Source organism: Cygnus atratus, chromosome 27 (genome assembly GCF_013377495.2).
Source record: "Cygnus atratus isolate AKBS03 ecotype Queensland, Australia chromosome 27, CAtr_DNAZoo_HiC_assembly, whole genome shotgun sequence".
Lineage (NCBI taxonomy): Eukaryota > Metazoa > Chordata > Aves > Anseriformes > Anatidae > Cygnus > Cygnus atratus.
The window spans coordinates 420831-446205 of NC_066388.1; the positions used below are offsets into that span (position 1 = coordinate 420831).

Consider the following 25375-nt stretch of genomic DNA (forward strand, 5'->3'; position numbering starts at 1 on the left):
GGAGCTGAGGCTAACAGACGTGGATGCCAAAGGCCTTGGGACGCAGCGGAAAGCCCCCGTCCTGCGAACCGTTTGCGCCCCACGGCCCCCCCAGCACTCACTGCAGCACTCGTGAAATACAAACCCAAATTCTGCTTTATCTGCCTCCCCACACCACCTGCACTCCCGTGCTACCAGCCGTGCCCGTTGCAGCTTGCACCAGGCGGATCAGGGAGGAAAGCAGGATTCTGCTGCCACCTCGCGATGGGAGCGGGCTCGCAGCTGCGGGCTCGGGGTTTCCAGGGGGGCCGCACCTGGGTGCCTGCCCTTGCAGGGGCAGTGTGAGCCGTGCAGCACAGCCAGCTTTTAGGAATTCCAGCTTTATTAGCCTGTGTAATTCCCCTGCTCTCCAAGTTGCTCTTGCAGCCCCCGCAGCGGGGCTCCGAGGCCGCTGGCTGACAGCCGGCTCCTGCCGGCGCCGTGGGGCCGCGCTGGGTGCTCCGCGTGCCCGTCGGGCCTACGGACAGCGGCAAGGCGTTTGCCCTGGCAACCTCCAGCAGAGAATCGTGAAATCATGGAAAAATAATCACGGCGAATACGCAGACTGGGCCTGGAAGGGACCTGCTCCTAATTAACTCGGCCCAGAACTAGAACCTCCAGCAGCGGAGATGCTTTGGGTGTGTATCTGCTAGCGCCAGCCTCCAGCAGCTGCCAGCCGCGTTCTGGAGAGCAGAGCCATGGCAGCACCGCAGCCCTGGCTGCATTCAGGAGACCCCACTAGGGGCTGTGCCCGGCCCTGCCAGCCGTGGGGTCCGAGCCGTGGTGGGGTCCTGGCAGGGGCAGCTGCCACGCACGACACCCAGGGGTGGCGTGGGGCAGGCATGGATGCTGCAGAGCAAGCGGCTTGGAACTGGGGAGGAGAGAGGCAGCTTGTTCTGAGCCTGGGACCTGTGCGAGTGGGAAGGCTCTGCAGGGAGGGAGGGAGGGAGGGGATGTCAGTGATGGTCACCGTTTGGCTCGAGTCCTGCAGCCTCCTGTGCCTGCCCTCGGCAGCGCCTCGCCAGCCGCTGGGGCGTCAGGCGCTTATCAGCCCGTCCCTGGTGGTGTCCCTGACGCTCTTCAGGAAGCTGAAGATGTGCGACCCCCCGGTCCCTTTGGCCTCCAGTGCAGCCGGGGGCCTCCCAGCCCAGCCGCCCACCTCCGCCCGCCCCGCCTTGGCTTTGGCCACGGCGATGTACTTGGTGACGATGGTGATGTGGTAGGACCTGAAGTCCGCCAGTGCGGTGACGCAGCGGTTGAATGCCGCACGCAGCCGCGTGTCTCCGGAGCAGAGCACGTGCTGCTTCAGGGAGGGGGCCTGGCAGATCTCCTCTATGAAGTCTCGGTGGGGAGGGGGCATGTAGTCCCTCATCCTGTGCAGGAACGCGGCTGCAAAACACCAGCAGAGAAAGAAAGACATTGAGGGGAAATGGGATGAAGCTCTCAGAGAGCGGCCGGGCTGCAGCCAGGATGCCGGTGCGGGCGGTGGGCACGAGTCTCATGCTGCAAAGCCTGGGTGTCCTTAACCCGGACTGTGCAGCTACGTAGGTGGCAGAAAACCTGCTCAAGGTACTACAGTGCGATTCTGTGTCTGAAATGCAAGCCATCAAATATTCCCATCTCTGATCCTGTCTCATATCTTGGTGATATATATCCCTGCTAAGCTAGGGGCATGTGGGAAAACTATATAGATGCCAGGCATTCCTTTAGACTGAAATATTGGATTTTCCTCTTCTTGCTTACTCCATGAAGGTCTGTCTATGCACCTGGAAAAGCTAATAATGTTAAACCAACAGAGGAACTTAGGAGCAGGTGTAATGTAAATCAAAGAGAAGAGGAGATGCAGATAGCTGGGTCCCTTCCATAACGCAATGTGAATGCTCTCAAAACTCTTCTCAGCTGGCATTTGCTGGGACCACCCCTGCCCTTTCCTGCCCGTGCTGATCCTCACCTGGATGCCCTTGGGAAGGCTGTGCAGGGGCAGCTGCATCCCAGCCAGGAACTAACCCAGGGCTTTTGCCTCCCAGATCCCTGGGCTGGAGCCCAGCACAGGAGCAAGCACGGGGCCCAAGCCCTCAAGTGCTGTGTTGGGCCCCCCGTCAGTGCCTGGGGAAGCCCTCTGCTTGCAGGTGCTGTGGTGTACTGCCTGCAAACACCAAGCACCAAAACCCCAAAACAAACCTCCTGCCAGCTGGTGCCCTCTGCCCAACCCCCCTCTGTCCCCAGCATTGAGTTATGCCATTTAGTGCCAGGTAAGATCCTCCTCACAGTCTCCTGTCCTCTCGTCTGTCTTGGTGCATTAAATGAATTGAGAAAGAAAACCCATATTAGGTCAGTGCTTCATTAGAGTTGATTTTAACCCTAAAAGGCAAGTTTTAGCCCTTGCTCTCAGCCTTTATTTATTGTTTGCTATTAGCGTGGTTTCACTAATTTCTGATAAATATATTCTGTTGTGGGCCAGACTATTGCAAAGCTATGTGAATGGATGAGCTCAGTTACTGGCAGGATGCTGGCGTGCTCTGCTCCCTCATCTCGGTACCCATATATAACCTCAGTAAAAAGTTGACATGCAAAAAACAAAGTCTGTCCCTCTGGGAATTTATGGCAGCGTGGAGGTGCTTGCCAGAGCCTCATTTATGGACTTCCTCTGTAATGTACTGAGGAGAGCCTCTTCCCAGCCAGATGCTGTGACAGGGCTTTTGGGAGGGTGAGATGGACACACGGCCCTATCAGCTGATAAATCTGCTGTAGGCAAAGCCATGGGAAATGCACTGGCTTGATTCTGTGCCCCCCCAAATTATTTAAAAAAAAAAAAAAGAGAAAAAAAAAAGGAAGAAGTGTTTGACTTACTGCTTTCCTGGCTGTGGTGAATCCCCAAGAACTCATCAAAAGCATGCAGGACGGTGCTCTGTGCCGCGCTCCCTCCCGAGTACACCATGGGCTCCTCGGAGACCCCTTCGTACACCAGCCCGTCCGGCATCGCGGGGTTGTCCTTCCAGCTGAGCCAGGCGACAAGGTGCTCAGGAAGGGGGCGGCCACGCAGCGAAGCCCCCACGTTTTGTAAACAGGTCAGACTGCAGAAAAGTGACCCTGGGCTGACAAGATTGGGTAAAACCTTCCTGACCCCGTCCTTGAATCACCTCCCCCTCACTGAGCCTTGCCAGCTGTCCTCAAGCACAAGATAAATTCGGAAACTAAACACCACATCAAGGTGCACAGCAAGGTCGCAGCTGTAGGGAGAAATCCATCACTGTCTTTCTTCCTACAAGCAGGGATCGCTGTATGGGTCTCCAGGCTCTGGCATTCACTCCAGGGCACACTCCTGGGACCAGCCCTCGCTGTGGCTGCATCCCCAGCCCCTGTGCCGGGTCCTGGGGCTTGGCACTGAGTGGGCAAGAGAGGAGCGGCTGCCCTGCTGCGCAGAATAAAACAGCAGCACCTAAGGCATCTGTTCCCTGAGTCCCCATTAGGAGAAGCCCGGTTGCCTCTGCACCTCTAAGAGCCCCACAAGAGCACCTCTGAGCCCTTGAAGTTTTGACTTGGGACTTTTCTCTGTTCTTGCTGATGATGTCTTTAAAGACAGCGCAGGAGAGCCTGTCTGTTTCTTTCAGCAGAGCACAAGCCCGTAATGTGATTTCCTCCCTCTCACAAAAGATGCTCGCCCTCAGTAGGGCTGGGAACTGGGCAGCGCTGCTGCCTCCCCCCTCTCCGTACACCATTAACTCACAGCCCGTGTCATACTGGTTTATGCGCCTGTTGTGCAAAAAAAGATAAATGCTCTCTTACAAATGGAAAGAGAAGTTATAATTTCAGAGAGATAATGTGCCTGGCACAAAAATATCTCTTGACCTTCCGAAGAATGCACCATTTCATGAAGCTTTCAGTACTGGCTGTTAGGGCTGTTTGACTGCAGAAGCAGATTTTGCTCAAATTGCAGAGAAAATAGATTCATTATCAAATACCTTAATATTTTTAGCTCTCCCATGGATGTATTTATAGTAACCTCTACTAGTGGGAAGTTGTTATAAGCAGAAGGGAATTTAAAAGGCATGTTTTTCCAAGCTGATGACCATCAAGACAAGGTCAGTTGGGATAAAAAATGAAAGAAACATAATCAGGATGCATGGAGCCTTTTGACTTAGGAATGCTGAGATATGCCGAATAGAAATAAAAATAGAACCCCCCTGAGAAGTCCAAGAGTGGAGCAGTTTGGGATGCTTGCAGCCCAGCAGGGAAGATGAGGGATAACAAAACCACAGCGCTGGGCTCTTGTTGCCATATTGCTGCCTTGCCCAACTAAGCAGCCCCAGCAGGGCTGCCCCCTTCCCAGCGGAGCCCCTGCTCCCCCTGCCCGTGGTGTCTTTGGAGGAATGGAAATGCCCCATACTCACCCAGAGAGAAAGATCCGGATCACGGCGTAAAACACTGCTGGATCCACATAATCTAGGAGGAAATGGGATCGGAGGTGTCACTGCGGGCAGTCTGCATCGGCGTTTCCCACGGCAGGGCCTTTATGAGCTGCTCTCTGGGCCAAGCACGAGCGCATTCGCGCAGTGCACCCGGTGAGCAACCCCATGCACAGCACCCCGAGGGTGCGGGCTGCCCCGCAGGCTCCTGCAGGCTGCTGTTACCATGCATCCGCTGCAGAGCCTTGCCCATGGCTCCGATGGCCGTCGCCAGCCCCTGCAGGGCTTGGTGCAGGGTCTCCTCCTCAAGCTGCCGGATGGCACGAATGGCCTGAAGGATCGCCTGCGAGGAGAGAGGGAGAGCACAAAGCGATGGAGGGGCTGGGCTGTGCTCTGGGTACTTGCTGGAAGCCCCAAGGGCTGGGATCTGGGGCCAGGCAGCTGCAAGGCGGGGGGCTTGCACCCTACCTTAATGCCAGGCACGGCCGCCTTCTCCACCAGGAACGTGACGAGGATGAACCCCCTCAGGCTCTCTCCCCCGGGCAGCGATATGATGGTGTCCAGGTTCCTGCAGGGGCGAGCGGGGCGGTCAGCAGCAGCTTTCCCCATGCCCTCGCCTGCCCCCCAGCCCTGACGCTGCATCCCAGCCACAGCGCTCTTGTGGGGCAGTGGCACAGGATGGCAGGGAGCTGAGCTCTGCTGCTGCCTCCCAGGGATGGGTGAGATTTTTGGAGGAGCTGCTGCGTGCAGCCGCCTCCCCCAGCATCAGGACAGACCCCAGCTCCCCCACCCATGCAAAATCCTTCTCGTTGCAGAGCCTTCTGCACCCCGAGCAAAGGGAAGCTGGCACAGGGCAAAAGGGAACATCATGCTCTGCTCTGGCTCTGAGGGATCCTGAACCGTCCTTGTGCCCACGCTGGGCTACAAGTCTGGTCCCTGACAGCCAGGCTCTGCACGGGCTGGAACAGCCACGGTTCAGCCGTGATCATGGTGGCTTTGCTGTTGTTTCAGTGGTGTTTGTGTGCCAAAGACCGAGCTGTTTTTCTTCTGCTTGTGTATTGAGAGAGAGGTTTAACCTAAGCAGAGCCCTACAGTGTAGGAGCACTAAGCCAATTCAAACAAAACTAATACTGTTAGAAAATAAATAAGCATCTTAAATACTTACTCAATTTCCAGAGGACTGAAGGCATTTTGGGCATTGCCAGCAAATACACAGGGAAAGGGGAGAGGGAGAGAGAGAAGTGTTACAAATTGTTCTAGCAATGGACTGTGCTGCGTAACACAAACGAGTTTTCTCGCCAGAGGGCAGCGCCATCCCTCGGGCAGACATTCCCACTTGCCTCACACATGCCCGTGGGGCAAAACCCCTCCCCAGCCCTTAGCTGCGAGCTAGCCCCCAGTTATGGTGGGTTTAAATGGTTTTGGTCAGGGCTGGAGCTGCGTGGGCTTGAGCCGCTGACCCGGCTGCAGGAGCCGCATTCGCTGTTTACCCGCTGGGGTCCTTCCTCCTCCAGTTGGCCAAGACAAAGTCTGCGTGGCTGAGGATGGGGGGGAGCCCGAGGGCCTGCGAGACCTCCCAGAAGGGGACGGCGAGGTGGCGGGGCAGGACCTGGGGGGCACAAAGCACAGGAGAGGTTGCGCCCCAGCTCTGGCCTTGGGAAGGAGGCTTGGCCCCAGCGGGACGGCTCTTGCCGCAGTCCCAGGGGAGCAGCATGTGCCTCAGCTCCCCAGGAGCAGGGGAACCTGCTGTTACCTTCACGGTGCCCTCCTCGCCCTCCTGCCACAGGTAGCCCATGGTGATGAAGCTGAGCACCAGATGGGCCAAGTACAGCTCCTCGCGCCCTCGGAGGTGCCGCGTGCTCAGCTGAGGCATCTGCCAAAGAGACCCTGGTGAGCAAGGAGCATCGCAGCCATGCAAAGAGCCCCGTCCGGGGGGACCTGTGTGCCCCCCAGCCAGGAGTGCCCCTCCTGTCACCTCTCCCTGCCCTTTTCCTTTCCCTTCCTCCCCCTGCAGCGCTCGCTATGGACGGACGGTTTGCTGCGTGCGACGGTTTGCAGTAACCCAGGGGATGTCACTGCCCCGCGCCGGGAGGAACGCGGGAGCTGCAGCTCTCGTGACATCTAGAGGGTTTCCCCTGCCACCACACTCCACGCCTGCCTCGGCCGGCTGGGGCACCCCAGCAGCTGTGGAAGGAGTCATGGCTGTGCCGAAGGCTTTGCCTCTGCGTCACGTTCGTTATAACTGACGGTCCCTCCATACGCTTTCCATGCACACTGTCCTTCCATACGGCAGCACCAGCTAAGGCAGGAGCAGCACACGCATACGCAGAGCTGCCCGTGCACAGGGATCCTGCCAGACACGACTATGTCAGACCAAGGTTGAGGGCGCGCCAACACCAGCAGCGGTCGCACATTTACCTGGTGAACACGTGAGCGGAGCTGATGGCTCGCAATCAGCTGGGGCAGCTCGCGGGCGATCTCCATCCACGGGCCGTAGGGAGCCGGCAGCTCTGTCTTGGTAGGTGCCGAGAAGCAAGGGGGGGCCGTCAGCACACAGCCCCGCACACAGCACCTGCAGCGCTCCTCTCCCTGTGCTCCAGCAGAGCAACCCAGTGCCGAGAGCTGCTGCTGGTGCTGCTGGGGAGCCTGCCCGTCCCACGCCCGGAGCCGTGGCAGGAGCCGACCCTGTGCCCCCCACCCTGCGGCATGGGCAGAGGTTTCTGCAGGGAGGGACGGGAGCGGCTGTCAGCCAGCCCGGGCTCCAGCATCCATCCAGCCCTGCGAGTCGCAGCTAATGGTTTATGTCTGGTTCCCCCACTTGTAATATCAGCCTGCATGATGGTGAATTAATGGGTGATAAACAAGTATCTGCCTGTCCCTGAGAGCTCCCTCTGTAAATTGCACCCCAGTGACAAATGGCTCTGCTTTCAGCACGGGAGATTTGCCTTCTAAATTCTCTCCTCGTACTCCTGCGAAATCCTGTAAATCCAAGGCCAATATCTGAATTGCAAAGCTCCTTCCCCTCTCCCCTGTGCCACGTGCTGCAGCCAGTGTAATTTTTAAAGTGAGGAATTTGTCCTATGAAACTGCCTGAGACAAAGTATCACAGGCATTCCTCATTGATTTTCTAAACCCTTGTAAAATAGTGTTAAATGGACACCCAACCAGCGCACCGCTCACCAACCCCTCTATTTCCCTGCTGTTTCTTGCAGCCCACGGGCACGGTGGCACGGCCACCTCCTACCAGAGGGTTGGGAAGCAGGAAGCCGTAATCCTCCGAGAGCTGAAACCGGCTCAGCGCCGAGGGCAGCGGGGTCTCCTCCTTCCCATCGCCGGCCTCCATCACCGGTGCTGGCCGTGGGGCTGGGACGCGCTGTGGCTCCGTGGAGGCACCGACTGCCCCGTGCCTGGTATGTGCTGAGCCAGCACAGCGCGCCCCGGCCACGAACCTTGTCCTAGGGGGGCAGGCGAGGCCCCAGCCGCCCGTGGCCAGAGGGGTCGAGCAAACACGATTAAAGGTTGCTGATAAGCCAGTGTCGTGGAGCAAGCGCTGAGCCCCATCCTTGTCAGCATCCACCTCTGGAGCGGGCTCCGGGAAGGCTCCTTACTGCGGGCGGGGGCTGCGAGCTGTCCCCCCCAGCCTGGGAACTCCTCAGCAGCGCTGGTGGCTGACGCTCAGGGAAAAGCCCACGGCTCCCAGCAGGGCCCGCACCCGGCTGGTGACCCCCCCAGAGCAGGGGCTCCGAGCGCCTTGTCCCCGCAGGAGCAATGTATGCTCCATCAGGCATCAGCTGCATCCTGAGCCCTGTGCTTGCATAAGGTGCTGCTGATTTACGCGCTAATAATATGCCCAGTGCAGCCAAAATAAATTAATGGGAGCCACAACTGAAGCTGCTGCCACAAAGTAAGTGCTGCGTGGCAGGGAGTAAAACTCCCTAATCCACATTTCATGTCAGTTAAGGATTTATCTGCATTTCTAGCTAACTCCCTAATGACTGAACGTGAGCTGAGGTTGTCATTAAATTCCCACTGCCAAACAAAGCACAAGATTCTAATGATGGTTTTAATTGTGCCTGCACCGTAGGCTGCCCATGCTCTCCCCAGGGCTGCACACACCCAGCCCCAGGGGAGTCAGAGCTGACACAGAGGGCGATTAGACGCCCTTGCGATGAGGGTCTGGGGGTTTCTGACCTAATTGTCACGCACAGCACCAAAACTCCCTGCCCATTAGGTGGCTCATGCCACTGTCTGGCCAGAGATGAATGAAAGTAGGCCAAACGAGACCCTGCAGAGGAGGCTGCTGAAAATCGCTTTTCAGGGTGGCACTGCCTTCGTCCCCCCACGGATCAGTCCCCTCCCTCCCTCCCGCAGGTGCCGGTGCCATTGCAGCACGGCACAGCGCACGGCTGCAGCAATAGCACCGTCTGCTCTCCACGCCTGCTCCCTGTTGTTCCTCCCTGGGCAAAGCACAGCTGCACACGCGCAGCACTCAGAGCCCCCCTCCTCTGGCCAGCCTCCAGAAGCAGCGTGGGGCTGCGCAGTCCCCTCGCCCTCCCTGGCTCTCCTGGCACTGCGTTGCTCCACAAGGATCACGGGACTCAGGCATCAGAAACACCTTTTATTGAACAACACACACAAAAACACAAACTACAGACTTAGCATCCCCCAGACAGGCTTCAACACCCCCAGCGCACAGCCCCAAGGGGGGCCACGTGGCTGTTGTGGGTTAAATCCCAAGCCTGGGACCACAAACATCTCTGTCCGTGCGCTGTGCTGCTGCGTCTTCCTTCCAGTGCTCCCCAAAGTCCAGAACCCCACAGGCAGCTGCCAAGCACACACAACAGGGATGCCCGTTAGTCTCCACCAGCCCCTCACGCAGCGACCTCGGCACCCCCAGACCCTGCCTGCCCCCCGTGTGTGACACGGCACCACCCTGAGACCTGCCCCATGAGCTGCAGCAGCCGCCCCACTGTACACCCGCTCCTCCCATCCCAGGGAGCGCCTCGCAAGCTTCTCTGCTCCGTCACACAGAGTTCGTCACCTCCTGGCTGTCATCCGCAGCCACGTCCCAAGGACATTTGACCGGCTGCCACCTCGTGACTGCCCTCTCCAGCTCCCGCAACCTCCCTGGCCACGTCTGTTGGTGCCTGGGAGCAGATGTGCTGTGGAAACTGCCAGCAGCCAGGAACCTGCTGCCTGCCCTCTGCTGTGATGCCCAGGCCACCTGCAGTGCCCTCACCCTGACGCTCCCCCTAACACCCCCTACGTGCTGGTGCAGAGGCACACCAACTGCTCCCTTTCCCTGGTTTCCACTGCCAGCTGTGCCACCACATGCAGACTCTGTTTACAACATCAGCACAAAACTTGGGTGACTTTGGCAACGACTTACATTTAAAGTCCTCTCCTGCTATGCTGCCGTGCATCCAACATGCTCCCTTCCTCCTCAGTGCTTTCTTTATCTTCAAACCTAGGGTGGGAGCAGGAAGGGAGTTGCCCTAAGTCACCAAGCCCAACAGCGCTGCCTTCGCTCTCCTCTCCCCTCCTCACGCACACCGCATGGCAAGGGCCCAGGTCCAGGCTCTGGCTTTGCTGTCACCTATGACTGCATCTGAGGCCGAGGCGAGGGGAGCAGACTTACTCGTCTATTTCCAGCTGCTCCGTGGAGAGGCACTGCCTCAGCTCCTTTCTCTTCACCACCATGAGGATGAGCCCTATGAGGACGGGCACAAAGAGGCAGAAGGTGAGAAGCAGCCACATCTTCAGCGGGTCCTTGTTCTGCAGGCCTGCTTCATCTAGGCACAGGAAACAACCTCCTTCAGCCCACAGCAGCGCACTTCTCAGGACAACAATGCTCCCCCCTGTGCGAGCCACAGCCAGAAAGGGAACGGCAGCAACTTAGGCCTGGGGCGGGGAGGGGAGCCTAGGTGGCCCTGCTTGAGCAAGGATGCTGGAGAAGACCTGCAGAGGTCCCTTCCCACCTCAAGGGTCTGCAATTCTGTTATTCTGCTCCAACACCTGCCCTATTTCTTTTCTCTTTCTCCACAACCAAGCAGGGTCACTGCCCTCGCTGCTCACCAGCACTGACGGGGCTGTCTTTGCTCCCTCCCTGCCTCTCTGCTTTCTCCCGGCAATTCGGTGGCTTCCAGCCAGGATGGCAATGGCAAGTCCCTTTGTTATTGCACACCTGTGTGACAGAGAGGGGGAGAAATTATTTATATCAGCTACAAAAGATCATGAACACATTTGCTCGCTTTTGCAAGCTGCATCTTGGGAGAGTGGAATGGTCCAAAAAAAACAAGGACATGTGGCACTGTCACTTACCCCGTGATTGTTGCATTTTGTCTTTATGTCACAATTATAGTTCAAGACAGCAGCAGACACACACTTCTGTTTCATGCAGATCTAAAACACAAATGTAGGGGTCAGCAGAGAGCACGCAACGGGCAGTAACACCCATCTCCTACTTGGGAGAGACACGGGTTTCAAGCCTGACCCCATCCGATGGGGTTTGCACAATCCACACACCAATCCCAACCCATTCAGGATGCAACCAATGGAAAAGCCACTGACTGCCCGTGGGTCTTCGATGCCACTACTGCAGAAACACTTTCTGCAAGTCCTCCTCTTCACAAGAGAGCCACAGCACGTCTAAGGACCACTTACCTTGTGGTCGCCGCAGACAGTGCCATTCTTCACCAGCATTGGGTCCCTCTCCGTGGGAGGCTTCATGTAGTCCAGTGTGACGCACAGCGTGTTCTGCACCCGAGCATAAATCACCGCAGCCTTCTCCTTGGTGAAAGGCACATTACCTGGATATTCGCAGATGAGCTTCCCACATTGGAGATTCCTGCAAAGGCATGGAGAGCAGAGGACTTCACACAAGCCACCTTCATCCTTCTGTTCCTCTCCATCGGTCGCACTGAGGGCTTGGAGAACAGATCCCAAACAGCCGATTTGCAGCACACGGACACGGCATGCTTACGCCTGCCACGGGCCTTTCTCTCATCTGCCTCACAGCCCACACACCCTGGGACAGCACGCTCCTCCCCGGTGGCGAGGGCAACATGTCCGTGCTCCCATCCTGCCCTGCAGTGCAGCCGGGCTCCCTGCTGTCACGGACCTAGCCAGAGGCCCCTGGCGTTCCTACAGCACTTACTTCCATGCACAGCTCTGGTACCCGCTGTGATTGGAGCCGCAGTGTCCCATTCTGTCCCTTTGGCCATTAATTTCCTCGTAGCAGGCCAAGGGTCCGTTTTTGGCCCCTGCAAACACATACCATCACTCACAGACTGGCAAAAGGCCTCTCTCTCCACCTCAGGGCCGGACATCACTGCTGGGGCCACCCGATGATGCTGAGGGCTGCCTGCTCTCACAGGCACTGCGTGCCGTGGCCGTGCAGGAGCCTGGACACAGCACTCTCCCCGCCGTGCTCCCAACAGCCTGCTGCTGCTGTATGGTGCTGCAGCTGCCAACCAGCCTCACCACAGCCTGCCTGTCAGCTCTGTGCTACAAGACTGAAGTCAAGAGACTTCCCAACACACGTTTTCCTCCACGCTTGCTGCCTGTTTTTGCCTGCACACAGGCTGGGCTGCCAGGGTCTCCTATTTCGATGATTCTTGTCCACAGCCTTACATTTCATGCACAACAAACAGCCCCCCCCAGCAACCTGTTGCCCTTACCTTTGCCGAAGATCTCCTGACACTGCTTGTCAGCTGTCTGACAAACTCCTCTGTAGCAAAAGGCGGTGTTCCTGCTGCAGGGATGCCCGTCCATCACCCACTGGTTGGGCGTGCACTCCCCAGAGGTGCCGTTGCAATATTCCTTCAGCTCACACTCGTCCTCGGGGCTGGTTCTACACAACGTGCCACTTTTCACAAACTAGTGGAAAGAGGCAGAACAAGAGGAGCTTTGCATAGCACATGCACTCACAGACAACAGAACAGATTTCCTAGTGCAAAGCAAATATTGGCTTTACAGTTTAGATCAGGATTGGGAAAAATCTACCCACACAATTTCAAAGCTCTCCACAAACCAGCTTTACCCCTGCAACATTAACACGTCTGTACAGTTGACATATCCTTCATCTTAGTACTTCAGGAGAAGGCATGGTACCCGCTCCTTAAAAACACCTTCTTGACACAAAGGCACTTCACTGGCAACACTACATCACACAGCTCACTTCACTCACCCCTGTGCTCTCTCCGATCCCTCACATCAGCAGAACAGCCAGTACTTGCAGCTGGAGATGCAGCCACTTTTCCCCACCGAGTCCCATTACGCATGCTCTGCACATGTGAAGGCTATTCCTGAGTGTGCCCACTGCTGCTGCACAGCTTACCTTGCACTTCCAGCAGCACGGTCCTGACAGGCACTGCACCCCTTTCCTCCTTTTGCACCCCACAGTACAACACAGATCGCGCCGGCACTCCTGGAGGTACCAGCACAGGCAGTCAGGAGAGCTCACACCTCTCCTGCGGGTACAGGAGCTCGGCAGAGCTCGGGCTTCCCCTCAGCAGCAGCCGTCTGCAGCCTCCTGATGAGGCATGAGATTCACACCCCTCTTTGGAGAGCTCTTCCCCGGGGGGCGCGGGACTTGGCTCTTTCCTGCTGTACCGAGGCTCACAACTAACCTCTGCTGAGCCGCAGTCACAAGCCTCTCCTGGCTCCACCACTTTATTGCCACACACAGGAGCTTTATACGACACGTCCATCGTTGGCCTGTTCAACAGACACTGCCCTTCTCCAGTGGCAAGAAAACGCTGAAAGTCTCTTATGCTGCAGCTGCTGAAGGCTTTGGTGCCAGCCGAGTGCCTGTAAGCCAGAGGACAAGGCTGGCACCCACATGGGCGGCACGGACAGAACACCTGGGGCTTCACCCTGCAAACCCCGGGCACGCTGCGAGGACAGGGGGGCCTTACACCGCACTGGGCTGCATTATGCAGGCGGCTCCCGCGCAGTGACAGCTCCCAGGGTCGTCATACACCATCCCCAGGCTGAGCCCCAGCAGCTGAGCCACGACAACCGAGAACGCCTCCAGTGTCATAGCGCTTCGGTACTGCGAGGGCAACAAGGGCAGACCTCAGAGCGCTGTCCTTGCAGCAAACTCACGCTCTGCCTCGGGGCTCCAGTGGGCTGCGAGGCACTGACAGCCCTGGGGTCCCTGCTCCATCGCCCCAGGGGCTCCATGCCCACCGGAGCAGCACCTGCTGCCGGCATTCCTCGCCCTTTGGGTAGGCGTGCGCCCACCTGGAGGCACAGCTCAGCACCGTGCCAACACACGGGAGGCTAGGGGTACAAACAGACAGGCTGCGTACCAAGGCAACCCCTCCAGCATGGTTCTTGAGACACAGCTTCTTCGCAGAAGATGCCACCACGGAAGGGGACTGCTCCCTGTAACTGAGGAACAGGGCAGACTGAGCCCTACACATGCTGCTCATGTGTATGCTCGTGCTGCTGTATCAACACCATCCTACTCCTCATTCCCATGCCAGCTAACACAGCCATCCCCTTCTTACACGAATAAGAACGTTATGTCCTGTAGCCGCAAAACACGATGTATGTTTTTCCACTGCAAAAATCTCTGCAGCAACTCCTCAGCATCTCCTGTGGTAGGAATTTTGTTCTTTTCTGTCCAAAACTCCAGTGAAGAGAGTACTATCGTCAGATTGAGGCGTGTAAACATCTGGAAGCAGACAGACACCACGGCTGGTCCAGAGCCCAGCTGCTCAACAGTTTCCCACGTGCTTTTCCACACCACTGCAACACATTTGCCACGCACAACCAAAAGCAACTCACGCTGTTCACGTAGCTGAAAAGCTGGACTATCTTGGCTGTCACGGCACCCTTGTCTGCTCCCATGTAGTCATACTGAAAGACAACAGACACAAGAGCATCTGAGTGCACTGTGCGAGGCAGCAGGACCAGCTCTCCAGGGCTCACTGCAGCTCCTGTCATAACATATTATTATCCATGCCCAAGGGAGTTAGTTTCCATTTCATGGAGACTGTCAAGCCCCATGCACACTTCCCTTGATGTTCTGTGAAGCTCTGAAATTGTTGCAGTTTTTTCCTAGAGAAAACAATTTATGATAGAGAGGATGCAAAGACTCACCAGAGCTTTGTCCAAAACTGCATGCATTTCCAGATATAGTGGGGATCTGTGGACAGCTTCCTTGCCCTTAAGGAAATACGAACCCAAAACAAACCACAGCAAACTAAACAGCAACAAAAATACCCCCATAAAGTACCAGAGCGACTACCCTCTGCAATTTGTATCAACTTGCGGAAGAGACATTTAGTTCCACACTCAATTAATGGGCTCCACAACGATTTGGAGCTGTAGCACAAACAGTACCAAACTTCTAGGAAAACATTCCTTCCATAATCCACAACACAATAACATCAGCCACAGATCCAGGCTGTATTCACAGCAACAGAAGCTTGCAGAACTCCTTGCAGCTGCAAGGAAGCCCCATCCCACTCACCCGGGCTGAGCCTGCGCTGCCATCAGACCCCCGTCCTGACCTGGTCCTTAGCACCGGTGAGTCATGAAGCCCTTTAGCATTGGATGTACCAAATACACACAGGAACAAAAACTACTGCACAAACTGAGGCACCCTTCAGCTAAAGATTTCACAGGCCTACTGCTACAACTGCACCAAAACCCCACGGCCTCGAGGCGTACTCACTGCTGCTCCTTCCCACGGCTCCGGTGACACCTCTGCAGCCCAGGCAAGGGAGCTGTTTTCTGCAAGCAGCTGCGTCTCTACATTTTCATTCCGCATTTGATAAATGAGGTGCTGATACCCACCTGCAGCCTCCAAAGGTCTGATCCCATAGCTGGTATTTGCGAGCTGCAGGACCCCGCTGCAAAGCAAAGGCGCAAGTGGCAGGAATGGCTCCTCCGCCAGCCCAGCACCACTGATACCAACAGAGCCTGGTGCTCTTGCTCGTGCCTGTGCTGCAGGGCAAAGGCAGCCCAAGGCTTACCTCAGTCCAGAGCAAGTGCTAAGTGCCACAAGCGATCCTGGGAAACCCTCCACGTAGCCGTCGTAGAAGCAGTCGCGCTGGAAAGAGTAAAGCCGCGTCTGCAGCGTGGTGCCTCCTCCCTCGAGACCTGGAGCGTGTGGCAGCGTGCAAGGCGCCAGACCTTGCTGCTACCTGTGCCATGGTCCCTGTCCCTGCAGAGGACGGGCTCCCGGTGGGAGCACGCAGCGCACATGGGAGAAGCACGGCACTGCGGGCTCCCCTGGGAGCAGACACCTGCACTGACCACTGCTTGGTCTTCGTCCCTTCATCAGCTCCTCACTGTCCCTGGGAACTCGTGATGGCTGCAGCGGGGTGTGAGCTGATGCACACCCTCACCAGGGCTGCCCGGAGTGGATCAGTGCCCGAGGCGAGCAAGAGGTCTACAGAGCATCCCTGCAGAAGGAAACCTCACCGCACGCTTCTTCCCAAAATCGCGGGGCATATCGTACCTCGACACGCGCAAGCTCGGATTTCGCCAGCCCCCCTCGGCCGTCTGTATAAATCCGGAGATCCTCTGGCAAGAACACTCTGCGCACAGAGCACAGACGGAGCCCTGGGGTCCCCGCTCGGCGCCCCGCAGCGCCCCGCGGCCGTGCCCCCACTCACTGCTGCCGCAGGCGCACGGTGCGGGGGGTGCCCGCGATGGGGATGCTGTAGGCGCGGGCGCGCTGCGGGGCTCGGCGGCGGGGCTGCGCCGGGGACCGGGGCTGCCCGGGCACCGCTCCCCCGGGGCCGAGGCCCCGCGCCGGCAGCCCCAGCGCCACCACCAGCCCCAGCGCCACCAGCCCCAGCGCCGCCCGCATCGCCGCCGCCAACGGCCGCCGCCAACGGCCCCGAGAGAGGCGCGGACGCGCGGCTGCCCCCAGCGCCTTTATTTTATTGCCCGCGGCGCCCGCCCCGGCACGGCCCCCGCTCCGAGGGAGGCTCCGGCCCCGGCTCCGACTCCGTCCCCGCTTCGCTGCCGCTCTCCTCGGTGGTGGAGCTGCGGGGAGCGCAGGGGGGCGGCTCAGCCCCGGCCCCGCTGGGCTCCGCACCGCCCGCCGGGCGCGGGGCTGTCTCACCTCTCCCAGCTGGGCAGGCTGCCGGCCTCGGACCTGGGGGCGCGGGGCGGGCGTGAGGGCCCCGGGCACCCGCTGCTGGCTGCGCCCCGCGGGCCCCAGAAACGCACGCTTCCCCGGAACGCGCGCCCACCCGCTCCCCGCATGCAGGTGTGAGCCCTGCCGGAGGCCCCGGTACTTGGGGAGAGCGAGGTCAGTCGGGGACCCGCCACCACGTTGCAGAGGTAACCCCCGAGGAGCATGCCTGCACCCCTCTGGGAAGCGTGCAAGTGCTTGGAGGGACGGGCGGAGGACAATGCGCTCCATGTCCTGACCCAACCCTGCTCCCCCCTGCTCCCCGCGTGCCCATGCTCTCTCCCACCTGCTCTTCTCCTTCACATCTGGACAGAATGCATCCACAAACCCCTCGCTGCCACAAACCCCTGCCTATCTCCCCCACCCAGAACGGGGGACTCGCAGTAACCAACATTAACTTACGCATCACTTTGCGATCTGTTCCTCGCACAGTGTCTCATCAGCTGGGTCCACTTCTTAATCAGGATGATGCAGCAAATAAGGATGGGGACGAGAATGCAGAGGACCAGCAGCAGCCAATTTTTCAGCATGCCCTTAGGAAAGCTTTTTGTGACAGTATCTAGGGAGAGAACCACACGCACAACTCCGGGTAAGGGCCAGGTAGTGCCAAGGGCGTCTGCTCTGTCACAAGACCGACGAGGCTGTTTCTGGGACCATGGGGGCAGCCACTGCCCCTGGTAAAACCGCTGGGCACCCAGAGCTGCTGCGCAGGACTCACCGTCATGGCCCCGCAGCTGCTGCCCGCTGTCGATGCTGCCGCCTATCGAAGATCCCCGAGTCTTGCACTGGGGCGGGTTCCAGCCCGGGCTGCAGTGGCAGTTCTTTTTGTTATTGCACACCTTCAAACACCAGGGTGGGAAGAAAACATTCCCCACCTGTAAAAACTTGTACTAAGGAGCACTGCTAAGCTTTCACTCGCACCGTTTTCCTACCCACTCCTCACACACAGACCAATGCAAGCCCCATGCTGCGGTCACAGCCAGACACTAGTGCCACTTGGCACTGCTGCTGGACACCCCTGACCGGGCTTCCCCTGTGTCCTGCTCCACTGCTCCCCAGGCTGCCTCTCACCTTGCACAAGTACACTGGTCATTTCCAACACTATTTCAATTATGTGCAGTTAAATCCTCTTTAGGTACTCCTCTTCCAGTTTTCTGCTAATCTAGACAAGCAAATACTCCACCTTCCCTCATCTCATTTATATTTGGTCTTGGAACGGAAAGTACATTAGGTATTCTCACTTATTTTCTCCCACAGTTGCTGCATAACAATTTTGGAGGATGAGTCTTAGCCCAAAACACAGGTTTAGCCAAGTCCCAAGCAAGCCACTGTAGGCACATGAGAAGATCCTCTCTCTCTTCTTCAGCAATATCAATCAACATGACAAGACCACCCTAACAGCACTGTTACTTACTCCATGCCCATGGCATTTAGTCTTCACATTGCAGTCATACTTCAGGACTGAATGTGGGTGGCATGTGCCATTCACACAAACCTGAAAGTCCAAAAGGAAAAAAATTCTGCTGGATACTTTCCCATCACTCTTTGTCATGCTAGCCATTACTCTAAAAAAGATTCCTAGGTTCAAACAATGATCAGTAAGTCAATGGCACATGTAATAATTACCAAAAATGTAAGCACAAACCACCTTTAAATTATACTGCAAAGTGGCAACTATTTCTAGAACTGTTGCAGTTGTGATAATTGTATGTCATTTCCACGCTCTCAAAACATTTCTTACCTTTCTAGGACCACATTTTGTACCATCTTTAACCAGGAGAGGATCTTGCACTGTCGGTCCGCGCATAAAATCAAAAGACACACACAGATGTTCTTGCACTTGAGCATAAATGATGGCACCCTTAACTTTTGTGAAGGGAATATGATTCGGGTATGTACATACTAGCTTTCCACATCCCAGATTCCTAAAAAATTCATTAGCACAGTAAATTAAAAGAGTGGGCACAGCATCTGATTGACCACAATGCTGGAGGCACTGAGGTGCACAATTCAGGGAGGGAGATTTAAATGAAATAAGCACACAAGCCCACCGACTGCTTGCACAGTTGGGTGGTCGATGAAGTTGCTTCTCAACCCCCTGCAAGTCTCCAGTGCCCCCCCCCACACCTCGAGCTATGCCACGGGTAAACATTTGTCATGCCCACCATGGAGCGCTCTGCTCACCCCTACGTGTCCCTTATCCATCAGGACAAAGACCTGCCCAGCATCACCGTCTCTTTTAAGAGCGGCTAGAGCCAATAGTGGAAGAAAAGGCAGCCATGCAGGAGACAACCCTACTGACGAAGCTTCTGACAGATTTTTACACTTTGCATCAACAGTAAAGGGAAGCACAAATTAAACGTGTTCTCAGTTAAACACTTCCCTCTCCCTTGAAACCTACAGCCAAGAGCAGGGCTGGTACCCATCCTTTGGGTGATTACCACAGTGGCCAAACCTATCCTGCTGGCTGTTGACTTCTTCGTAACAAGCCAAAGGAGCATTTTTGGCACCTGGAAGTTTGGAAATAATACTGATTATAACTGAGGGTAATACAGATTAGAATATGGCTTTAACATTTATCAGTTCTTGTATCTGATGGAGTAAAACGTGGCTACATCACTATCTGCCCACGTTCAAGTTGCAGGACAGACCTTGCAGACAATGGAATTGCTGGAAAAGTCCCAGAGACTGTCCACAAAATCTGGGTATTTCTGCGGCTTGTTCTCTGCCCAGATGTATGGCTGGCTGTGTGTCAACATTCAGCCTGAAATCCTCACGTAAACCATCACCCTCCTATGGCCCATTCCTTTCCCCTCGCCACAAGCGCAGGAAACCCGGCACTAAGCATACTGCATTTGAGTCTGCACTGGCATTCCCAGTCCGCGCTGACGAGAGCAGAGCCACCCCCGCTACCTGTCCCGTAGAGCCTCCGGCACTGCAGGTCAGCAGACTGGCAGCGTCCCTTGTAGCAGTACCCGGTGCTGTGCTCGCAGTCATGCCCATCCTGCACGTAGAAATCGGGGGGGCAGGACGCGGAGGACCCGTTGCAGTACTCGGCCAGGTCGCACTGCACGTCGGCAGGAGGGCGACACAGCGAGTTTTTCGCTTTAAACTGGCAAGAGAGGCAGAAATTGTTCCTCTCTCCATCCTCAGGCACCCATCGGTGCAAGGACCCTCTGCAACAGCTTCCCAGTGCCAGGACCACTGCTGGGCACTCAACTCCCCGCACAGCCCATCCCCATCCCCTGGATGCTATCTTGTCCATACATTATATGCCAGGGAATGTGCTCATCTTGCTAAAGGCAAAAGGCAGCACCAATATTGTTAAGTTTTTTGGAGGTGACCATCAGCAAAACCAGTAAGCTGGCTTATAGTCCTACTACAGTAAATACTACATCTCCAGACCTCAAAAATGGCCTTAACTTCTGATAATTATGAACATGCCTTACCTGGCAATTTTCACAGCACCGTCCTGAGGAACACTTCACACCCAGTTTGAGCTTGCACTGGGAAGTGCAGCATTTGTCCACCGCACATGCCTGCAAGCACACCATGAACCCTTCCCTGCTTCCCATCTCCTCATCTGCCAGACAACCACTTGCCCTGGCCCCCATCCCCCTAACAAAGAGCTCGCCTCGGGGGCCCCAAGGGAAGAGGACAGCTGCACATCCATGCATGGCCACAGAGCTGCATTATGAACCCCCGGACCACCTCCAGTCCACGTTTGGGGCCGTTCCTGAGGGCGGGGGACACCCCAGCTCCCTGCTGCCCGGCACGCACCGCCACGGAGCCGCAGTCGCACTGCTCGCCGTGCTCTATCACACCGTTGCCGCAGACAGCCACCCTGGAGAGCGGGCCCCTCTGGACAACCCTGATGAAAGGGCACTCTGGATTCTGCTTGAGGAAGTTCTCAAAGTCTTCAACGCTGCAGCTGCTGAAGGATTTTGCCCCACTGACACGTCTAAAACAAAGGATTATCCCTACTTGTGTACGTGCCAACACATCCACCACCATTCCATTTCTTAACATCTCTCTTCAGTTTGAGAACTTGCTCATGGGTGAGCACGAGGCAGGACAAGCAGTCCCCAGGGGCCTTTCAGCTCGTTGGCAAACCTGCCTTTAACATGTGCTATTAGTAAGGATGAGAAGCATTCGGAAATATCTTGCTTTTGGAAAGAAAAGCTTTGCTTTTCGATGTAACCATCAAATCGCTATTTATTCTTTTTTTCCTTTCCCAGAGCAAGAACAGCAGATATCTCTGTGTTACTCTGCTATTTGTGACAGGAGGGCACTCACGTCCGAGGCACACCGTGCCATCCTCCTCACAACGCCCTGTGCCTCTGGCAGGTGAAGGCCGCAAAGGGCCGCGAGGAACTCACAGCGCCTCCGAGTCCATGACGCAGATGTGCCCAGGGCAGCGGCAGCCCCTGTTGTTGTCGTAGGTCATGCCCAAGCTGCTGGCCAGCATCTGGGCCAGGAGGACGGAGAACGACTCCAGGGTCACGCTGCGCTGGTACTGGGGGGGCAGAGCCGGGCACTGGTGGTGGAGCTGCCCCACAGGCACCCAGCCCCACCCCAGGGCCACGGTGCCAGCTTGGTCCCGGCCACAGGCCTCGTACCACGGCCACTGCACCCGCAGCATCCCTCCGACACGCCTTGTCTGGAATGGTCGCACCCACGTAGGAAGCTCGGTCCCGGTACCTAAAACGCAAGAGCTCTCTCTGGCCTTCGAGCCTCAGCGGCTCCAGGTCAAGGCCCCCAGGCCACGCTGGGCAGGGGGAGCTCTTGTTTGGTCCTCACTGCATCCCCACCTCACTTCCACAAGAAGCATCTAAGCCCTAGCAAAGTCTAGAGTTCCAAAGTACATGAATTTTACAGCTCACTACTGTCTGCTCTGAAATAATAATGACCCTCAATTCTTACAGCAGTAGATAGGGCACTTCGTAGGGCCGCAGAGCAGCGCTGGTCATCTTCCACTTCAGCAACTGCATCAACACTTCTTCTCCATTCAACCCTGTCTGAAATTTATTCTTGTCCATCCAGACCTCCATGGAGGACAGGGTAATGGTCATGTTAAGAGAACTGAACATCTGGAAAGTAAACAGGGGAAATGGCTACTCACATATGTTTCATTTCATGCCCTATTTAAATGCTTATTCTTATTAGTAGCCACATTGCCTAAGGAAAATAGGAGCAGTTGGCAACTGATCTACTGCTGTGTATGTGTATAACGAAAAAGGTATAGAGAATAAAGAAAAAAAAAGATAGAAATAGCAATGTGTCCAAAAGAGAAGAAAAAAGTGTTTATGAAGCAGGATCTAATAAATCCAAAGAAAACCTATCAATGAGTAAAGATATTAAATAATGAAACATGCAGAATGGACAAATTGTCCTTGTCTGCATTTTTGGGGTTACCAGGGATAATATACTTCTTGCAATTTTAAATCAAACACTCATCCAAATGGATATGCTATGTACACAGGCAGGAAAAAAAAATCAGTCCCCTATGACAGACACAGGGAAAAAAAGCAGTGGTGGCTTCTGGCACATGCACACGTGCATGATCACCCCTCAGTGGAACACTATACTATAGGATAATATGGTATCGAAGTGATGTTAGGAATAGCTACTGATTTATTCTAGAGAAGCACTAAGTTAGAACATGCGTTTGTGTTGGACAGCAAAGGATAAAACCTTACACTTTGCCACAGCTCCTAACCCTGTCTAGACAAGACCTAGGGAAACTTGGAGCTTCTGACAGGCTAAACTAAAAAATCAATAGCTAAAAAGATGAGATTCAGTATTATCAAAAAGCACATTTAATTATTATCTTCTCAAAAATTAGACAAATCCTACCAATACCTAGCTGTTAGTAGGCTGAAATAAAAGCCCAAAATTTCTATTGCAGTATTTAAAGAATAGTTAAAACTTACACTGCTGAGAGAGCTGATGATCTGAACTATCTTCTGCGTCACAACGTATTTGTCTGCACCCAGGTAGTTGTACTGAAATATGACATGAGGTTGTGCCTAGATTATTGACGTGCCAAAGCACACGGAGTTATCATGGCCTTTCACTGAGTGGCTTTTACCGACTGATGGACAGCCACAAGCTACAGCCCGCACAAAGCCACGCAAGACCACAAGGAAGACCATGGCAAAGCTCTGCAGCAGCTCTATCCAGAGCCAAGGAAATAAATACAAAACAGGAACTGACTGATGCAAACCTACCAAATTCCTTTCCAAAATTAAATGGAGCGCCAACTCTCTGTGGTGCTTTGACAGTAACTGGAAAAGAGAAAAAAAAAGTTCACCATTTTTAATTCATTTCTCCATTTGAGTCATGATATGTAAGAAAAGCTAACTTCTTTGACGGACCAAGAGACACCAGAACTGATGCTGACATCAGTGCCACCAACAGGGCAGCAAGCACTCACTTCGAGAGCTGTGTGCGCTTTGTAGGAGACCTCCTGCACTGCCGGCCTGACCCCGCTCTCGGCGCGGCTCTTTGCCAAGAGGAAATCTGCCATGCTCTCGTTGCTCATTTGATAAATGAAGTGCTCAAAGGCAGGTGAATTAACCAGAGGCTCGATCCCGTAGCTGGCATTCTCAAACTGCAGCAAGCCCCTGCGAGGGGCACGGCACCGCTGGGAACCCCGGCTCCCGGCAGGGGATGGGGAGGGCTGGGGAGCCGCAGGCACCGGCACGGCAGCGCAGGTGGCCCTGGTACCTGAGCCCGGAGCAGGTGCTGAGAGTCACCGCCGAGCCGGGGACACCCTCGATGTACCCACGGTAGTAGCAGTCACCCTAAACCACAGCAAAGCAAAGGGAGCCATAGAGGCAGCTCTGACAGGCAACAGCACCATGAGGATTTTGTTCAATCTCACTTTGGCTCAAGTATCTACAAACAATCTCAAGTATCTACACACTATCCTAGTGTGAGGACAGGGCATTCTTATGACAAAGCACGGCCCTGTCCCACCCAGCTCTGCTGAAGGACAGGGGAAAGAAGGGAAGTACCGCTCCCCTGCAATAAGGGGTGACATCTCCCCATATACTGAAGAGCAGGGCTACCCCGCAATTAATCCAACGTAAGAACAAAGCAGTACCTTGATCTGGGGCGAATCATAGTACAAAGATCCCTTCTCATTGTATGTGTAAATCCTGAAATCATCAGGTAAAAAGAACCTAGAACATAAATACAGCAAAATCTGAAACTCTCTGAAAACACCCTGAGGAGTGTTTACCTGGAGCTTCTCAAGCTCGCACTGGGTCCTGCAGCAGGCACTGCACACCGATGGTGCTGGGGCTTCTTGCAGGTCCAAAACCCGCTGCCACCTGCGGTCACGGGCACAAGCATCCCTCCAGCCCTGCTCCAGCCCCTTGCAGCCCCGCAGCACTTGGGTGCGTGGCACACAAACGCGCATCCTCTGCAGGTGACCGGTACCGTCCCGTGCCAGCTGGGCCTCCGGTGGGACCACACAAGCCAGCAGTGCTCAGACGGGGCAGCACCAGGGCACTTACTGCTGCTGGAGGTGAATGGTGTACGGCCTCCCCTCTACCGTGAGGACGTAGGACAGCGTGCCCTTGTGTGTGCAGAAGAGCAGAGAAGGGAAGAATTAGGAACAGTGGCTGCAGAAAAGCAAGCTCAGAGGGCAGTCTGCAAGTGCTGAGGACAACTGCAGGAGCTCAACAGATCTGGTCACACCCTTCCCTCCACACACACACACACTTCTGGGCAGGCAGAGCATCGTTTCCCAAAACTGTCCCCGCAGCAGCCACGCCATGACTGTTACACGCTATTTTCATGCACCAGTATGTCCACTCGCACACACAAGCACAAACATTAAATAATTTAATTGCGTAAGTACCGTCTCTCCAGCTGTTTTTGAGGGTAACCTCTGAGGAATTGTGATGTGCAAAGGTATTTGTGAGCCTAGAGAAACAATTTGTTTTTTAGTTATCATCACAGATGAATGCCGCCACAGTTGTGCCTGTCAGCCACAGCTGGAATTGTGTGTGTGTGAGAGGCACTTTTACAAACCGTGGGCTGGCACGGTTTCCGCCTGGAGAGGGCTACCAGCCCTGCTTTTTCTGCACACTTCTATAGAAAAAAACAAATGGATGTGCACGTACCAGTGCTGGATCCCAGCCCTGCTGGAGCCCAGGAGTATAAATACTGTACGATGGGAGCATGAGAGCGAGCCCCTGTTCAACCAACCCACCCAGCCCAACGTGCAACAGGAACAGAAATGGGGCTCGGGGAGCCCAGCCACACGCCGCTGGCTGCCGTGCAATAAGCGTCCACTTCAGCAGGCCCCACAGTGCTCCTGCTCCGTCCGTGTGCCGCGCTCCACACGCAGCTGCCGACGTCGTGCCACTGCACGCGTGTGGCACGTCGGCAAAACCCAGGACCCCCGTGCTAGCGAGGAGGGGGGTACCCGGAGAAGTCCCCGAACCCCCAAAATCTGGATTCCGCGTTTGTTGAAAAGAGCCCAGCAGACGAGCCCCCAGCCCTCCCCAGGGACCACCCCCACCCCCACCCCCGAGCATCCCCGCCACGATGCTGGGAGGGACCATTCCCGGCCGGCCCGAGCCGCCTGCGGCCCCGGGCAGCACTCGGGCGGCTCCGGCCCCACCGGAGGGCTCCGGTCCCCCCCCCCGGGCGGCCCCGGCCCCACTCACGGATCGCGGCCAGCAGCGCGGCCAGCAGCGCCAGGCGCGGCCCCATGGCGCCCCGCCCGGTAACGGCCCCGCAGAGAGGCGCGGACGCGCGGCTGCTCCCAAGGCCG

The 25375-nt window shown here is 56.0% G+C and overlaps 3 protein-coding genes across 3 annotated transcripts; all 3 read right to left on the minus strand.

Annotated features, from left to right (window-relative positions):
• Window positions 1-1054: 1054 nt before the first annotated feature.
• Window positions 1055-7950, minus strand: IDO2 (indoleamine 2,3-dioxygenase 2). The gene is made up of 10 exons (XM_035562743.1): window positions 7669-7950; window positions 6843-6938; window positions 6178-6297; window positions 5915-6033; window positions 5590-5604; window positions 4893-4992; window positions 4650-4767; window positions 4410-4461; window positions 2869-3017; window positions 1055-1407 (listed from the first exon to the last, which is right to left on the minus strand). Exons 1-10 carry the CDS (start codon window positions 7765-7767, stop codon window positions 1055-1057), a joined length of 1221 nt encoding a protein of 406 aa, XP_035418636.1. The 5' UTR covers window positions 7768-7950.
• Window positions 7951-9098: 1148 nt separating this feature from the next.
• LOC118256014 (disintegrin and metalloproteinase domain-containing protein 2-like) lies at window positions 9099-16254 on the minus strand. The gene is made up of 19 exons (XM_035562683.2): window positions 16058-16254; window positions 15901-15979; window positions 15413-15489; window positions 15115-15289; window positions 14535-14600; window positions 14220-14291; window positions 13940-14106; window positions 13739-13820; window positions 13343-13479; window positions 13055-13235; window positions 12763-12852; window positions 12104-12302; window positions 11581-11686; window positions 11088-11271; window positions 10746-10826; window positions 10510-10608; window positions 10063-10193; window positions 9814-9891; window positions 9099-9248 (listed from the first exon to the last, which is right to left on the minus strand). The coding sequence occupies exons 1-18, from the start codon at window positions 16252-16254 to the stop codon at window positions 9816-9818; spliced, it is 2199 nt and encodes a 732-aa protein (XP_035418576.1). The 3' UTR covers window positions 9099-9248; window positions 9814-9815.
• A 728-nt stretch (window positions 16255-16982) lies between these two features.
• LOC118256015 (disintegrin and metalloproteinase domain-containing protein 18-like) lies at window positions 16983-25375 on the minus strand. The gene is made up of 19 exons (XM_035562684.2): window positions 25269-25375; window positions 24455-24519; window positions 24108-24169; window positions 23693-23771; window positions 23314-23390; window positions 23021-23210; window positions 22815-22871; window positions 22518-22589; window positions 21508-21674; window positions 21204-21285; window positions 20964-21100; window positions 20365-20545; window positions 20034-20123; window positions 19498-19696; window positions 18986-19094; window positions 18326-18509; window positions 17999-18079; window positions 17303-17423; window positions 16983-17143 (listed from the first exon to the last, which is right to left on the minus strand). Exons 1-19 carry the CDS (start codon window positions 25312-25314, stop codon window positions 16983-16985), a joined length of 2160 nt encoding a protein of 719 aa, XP_035418577.1. The 5' UTR covers window positions 25315-25375.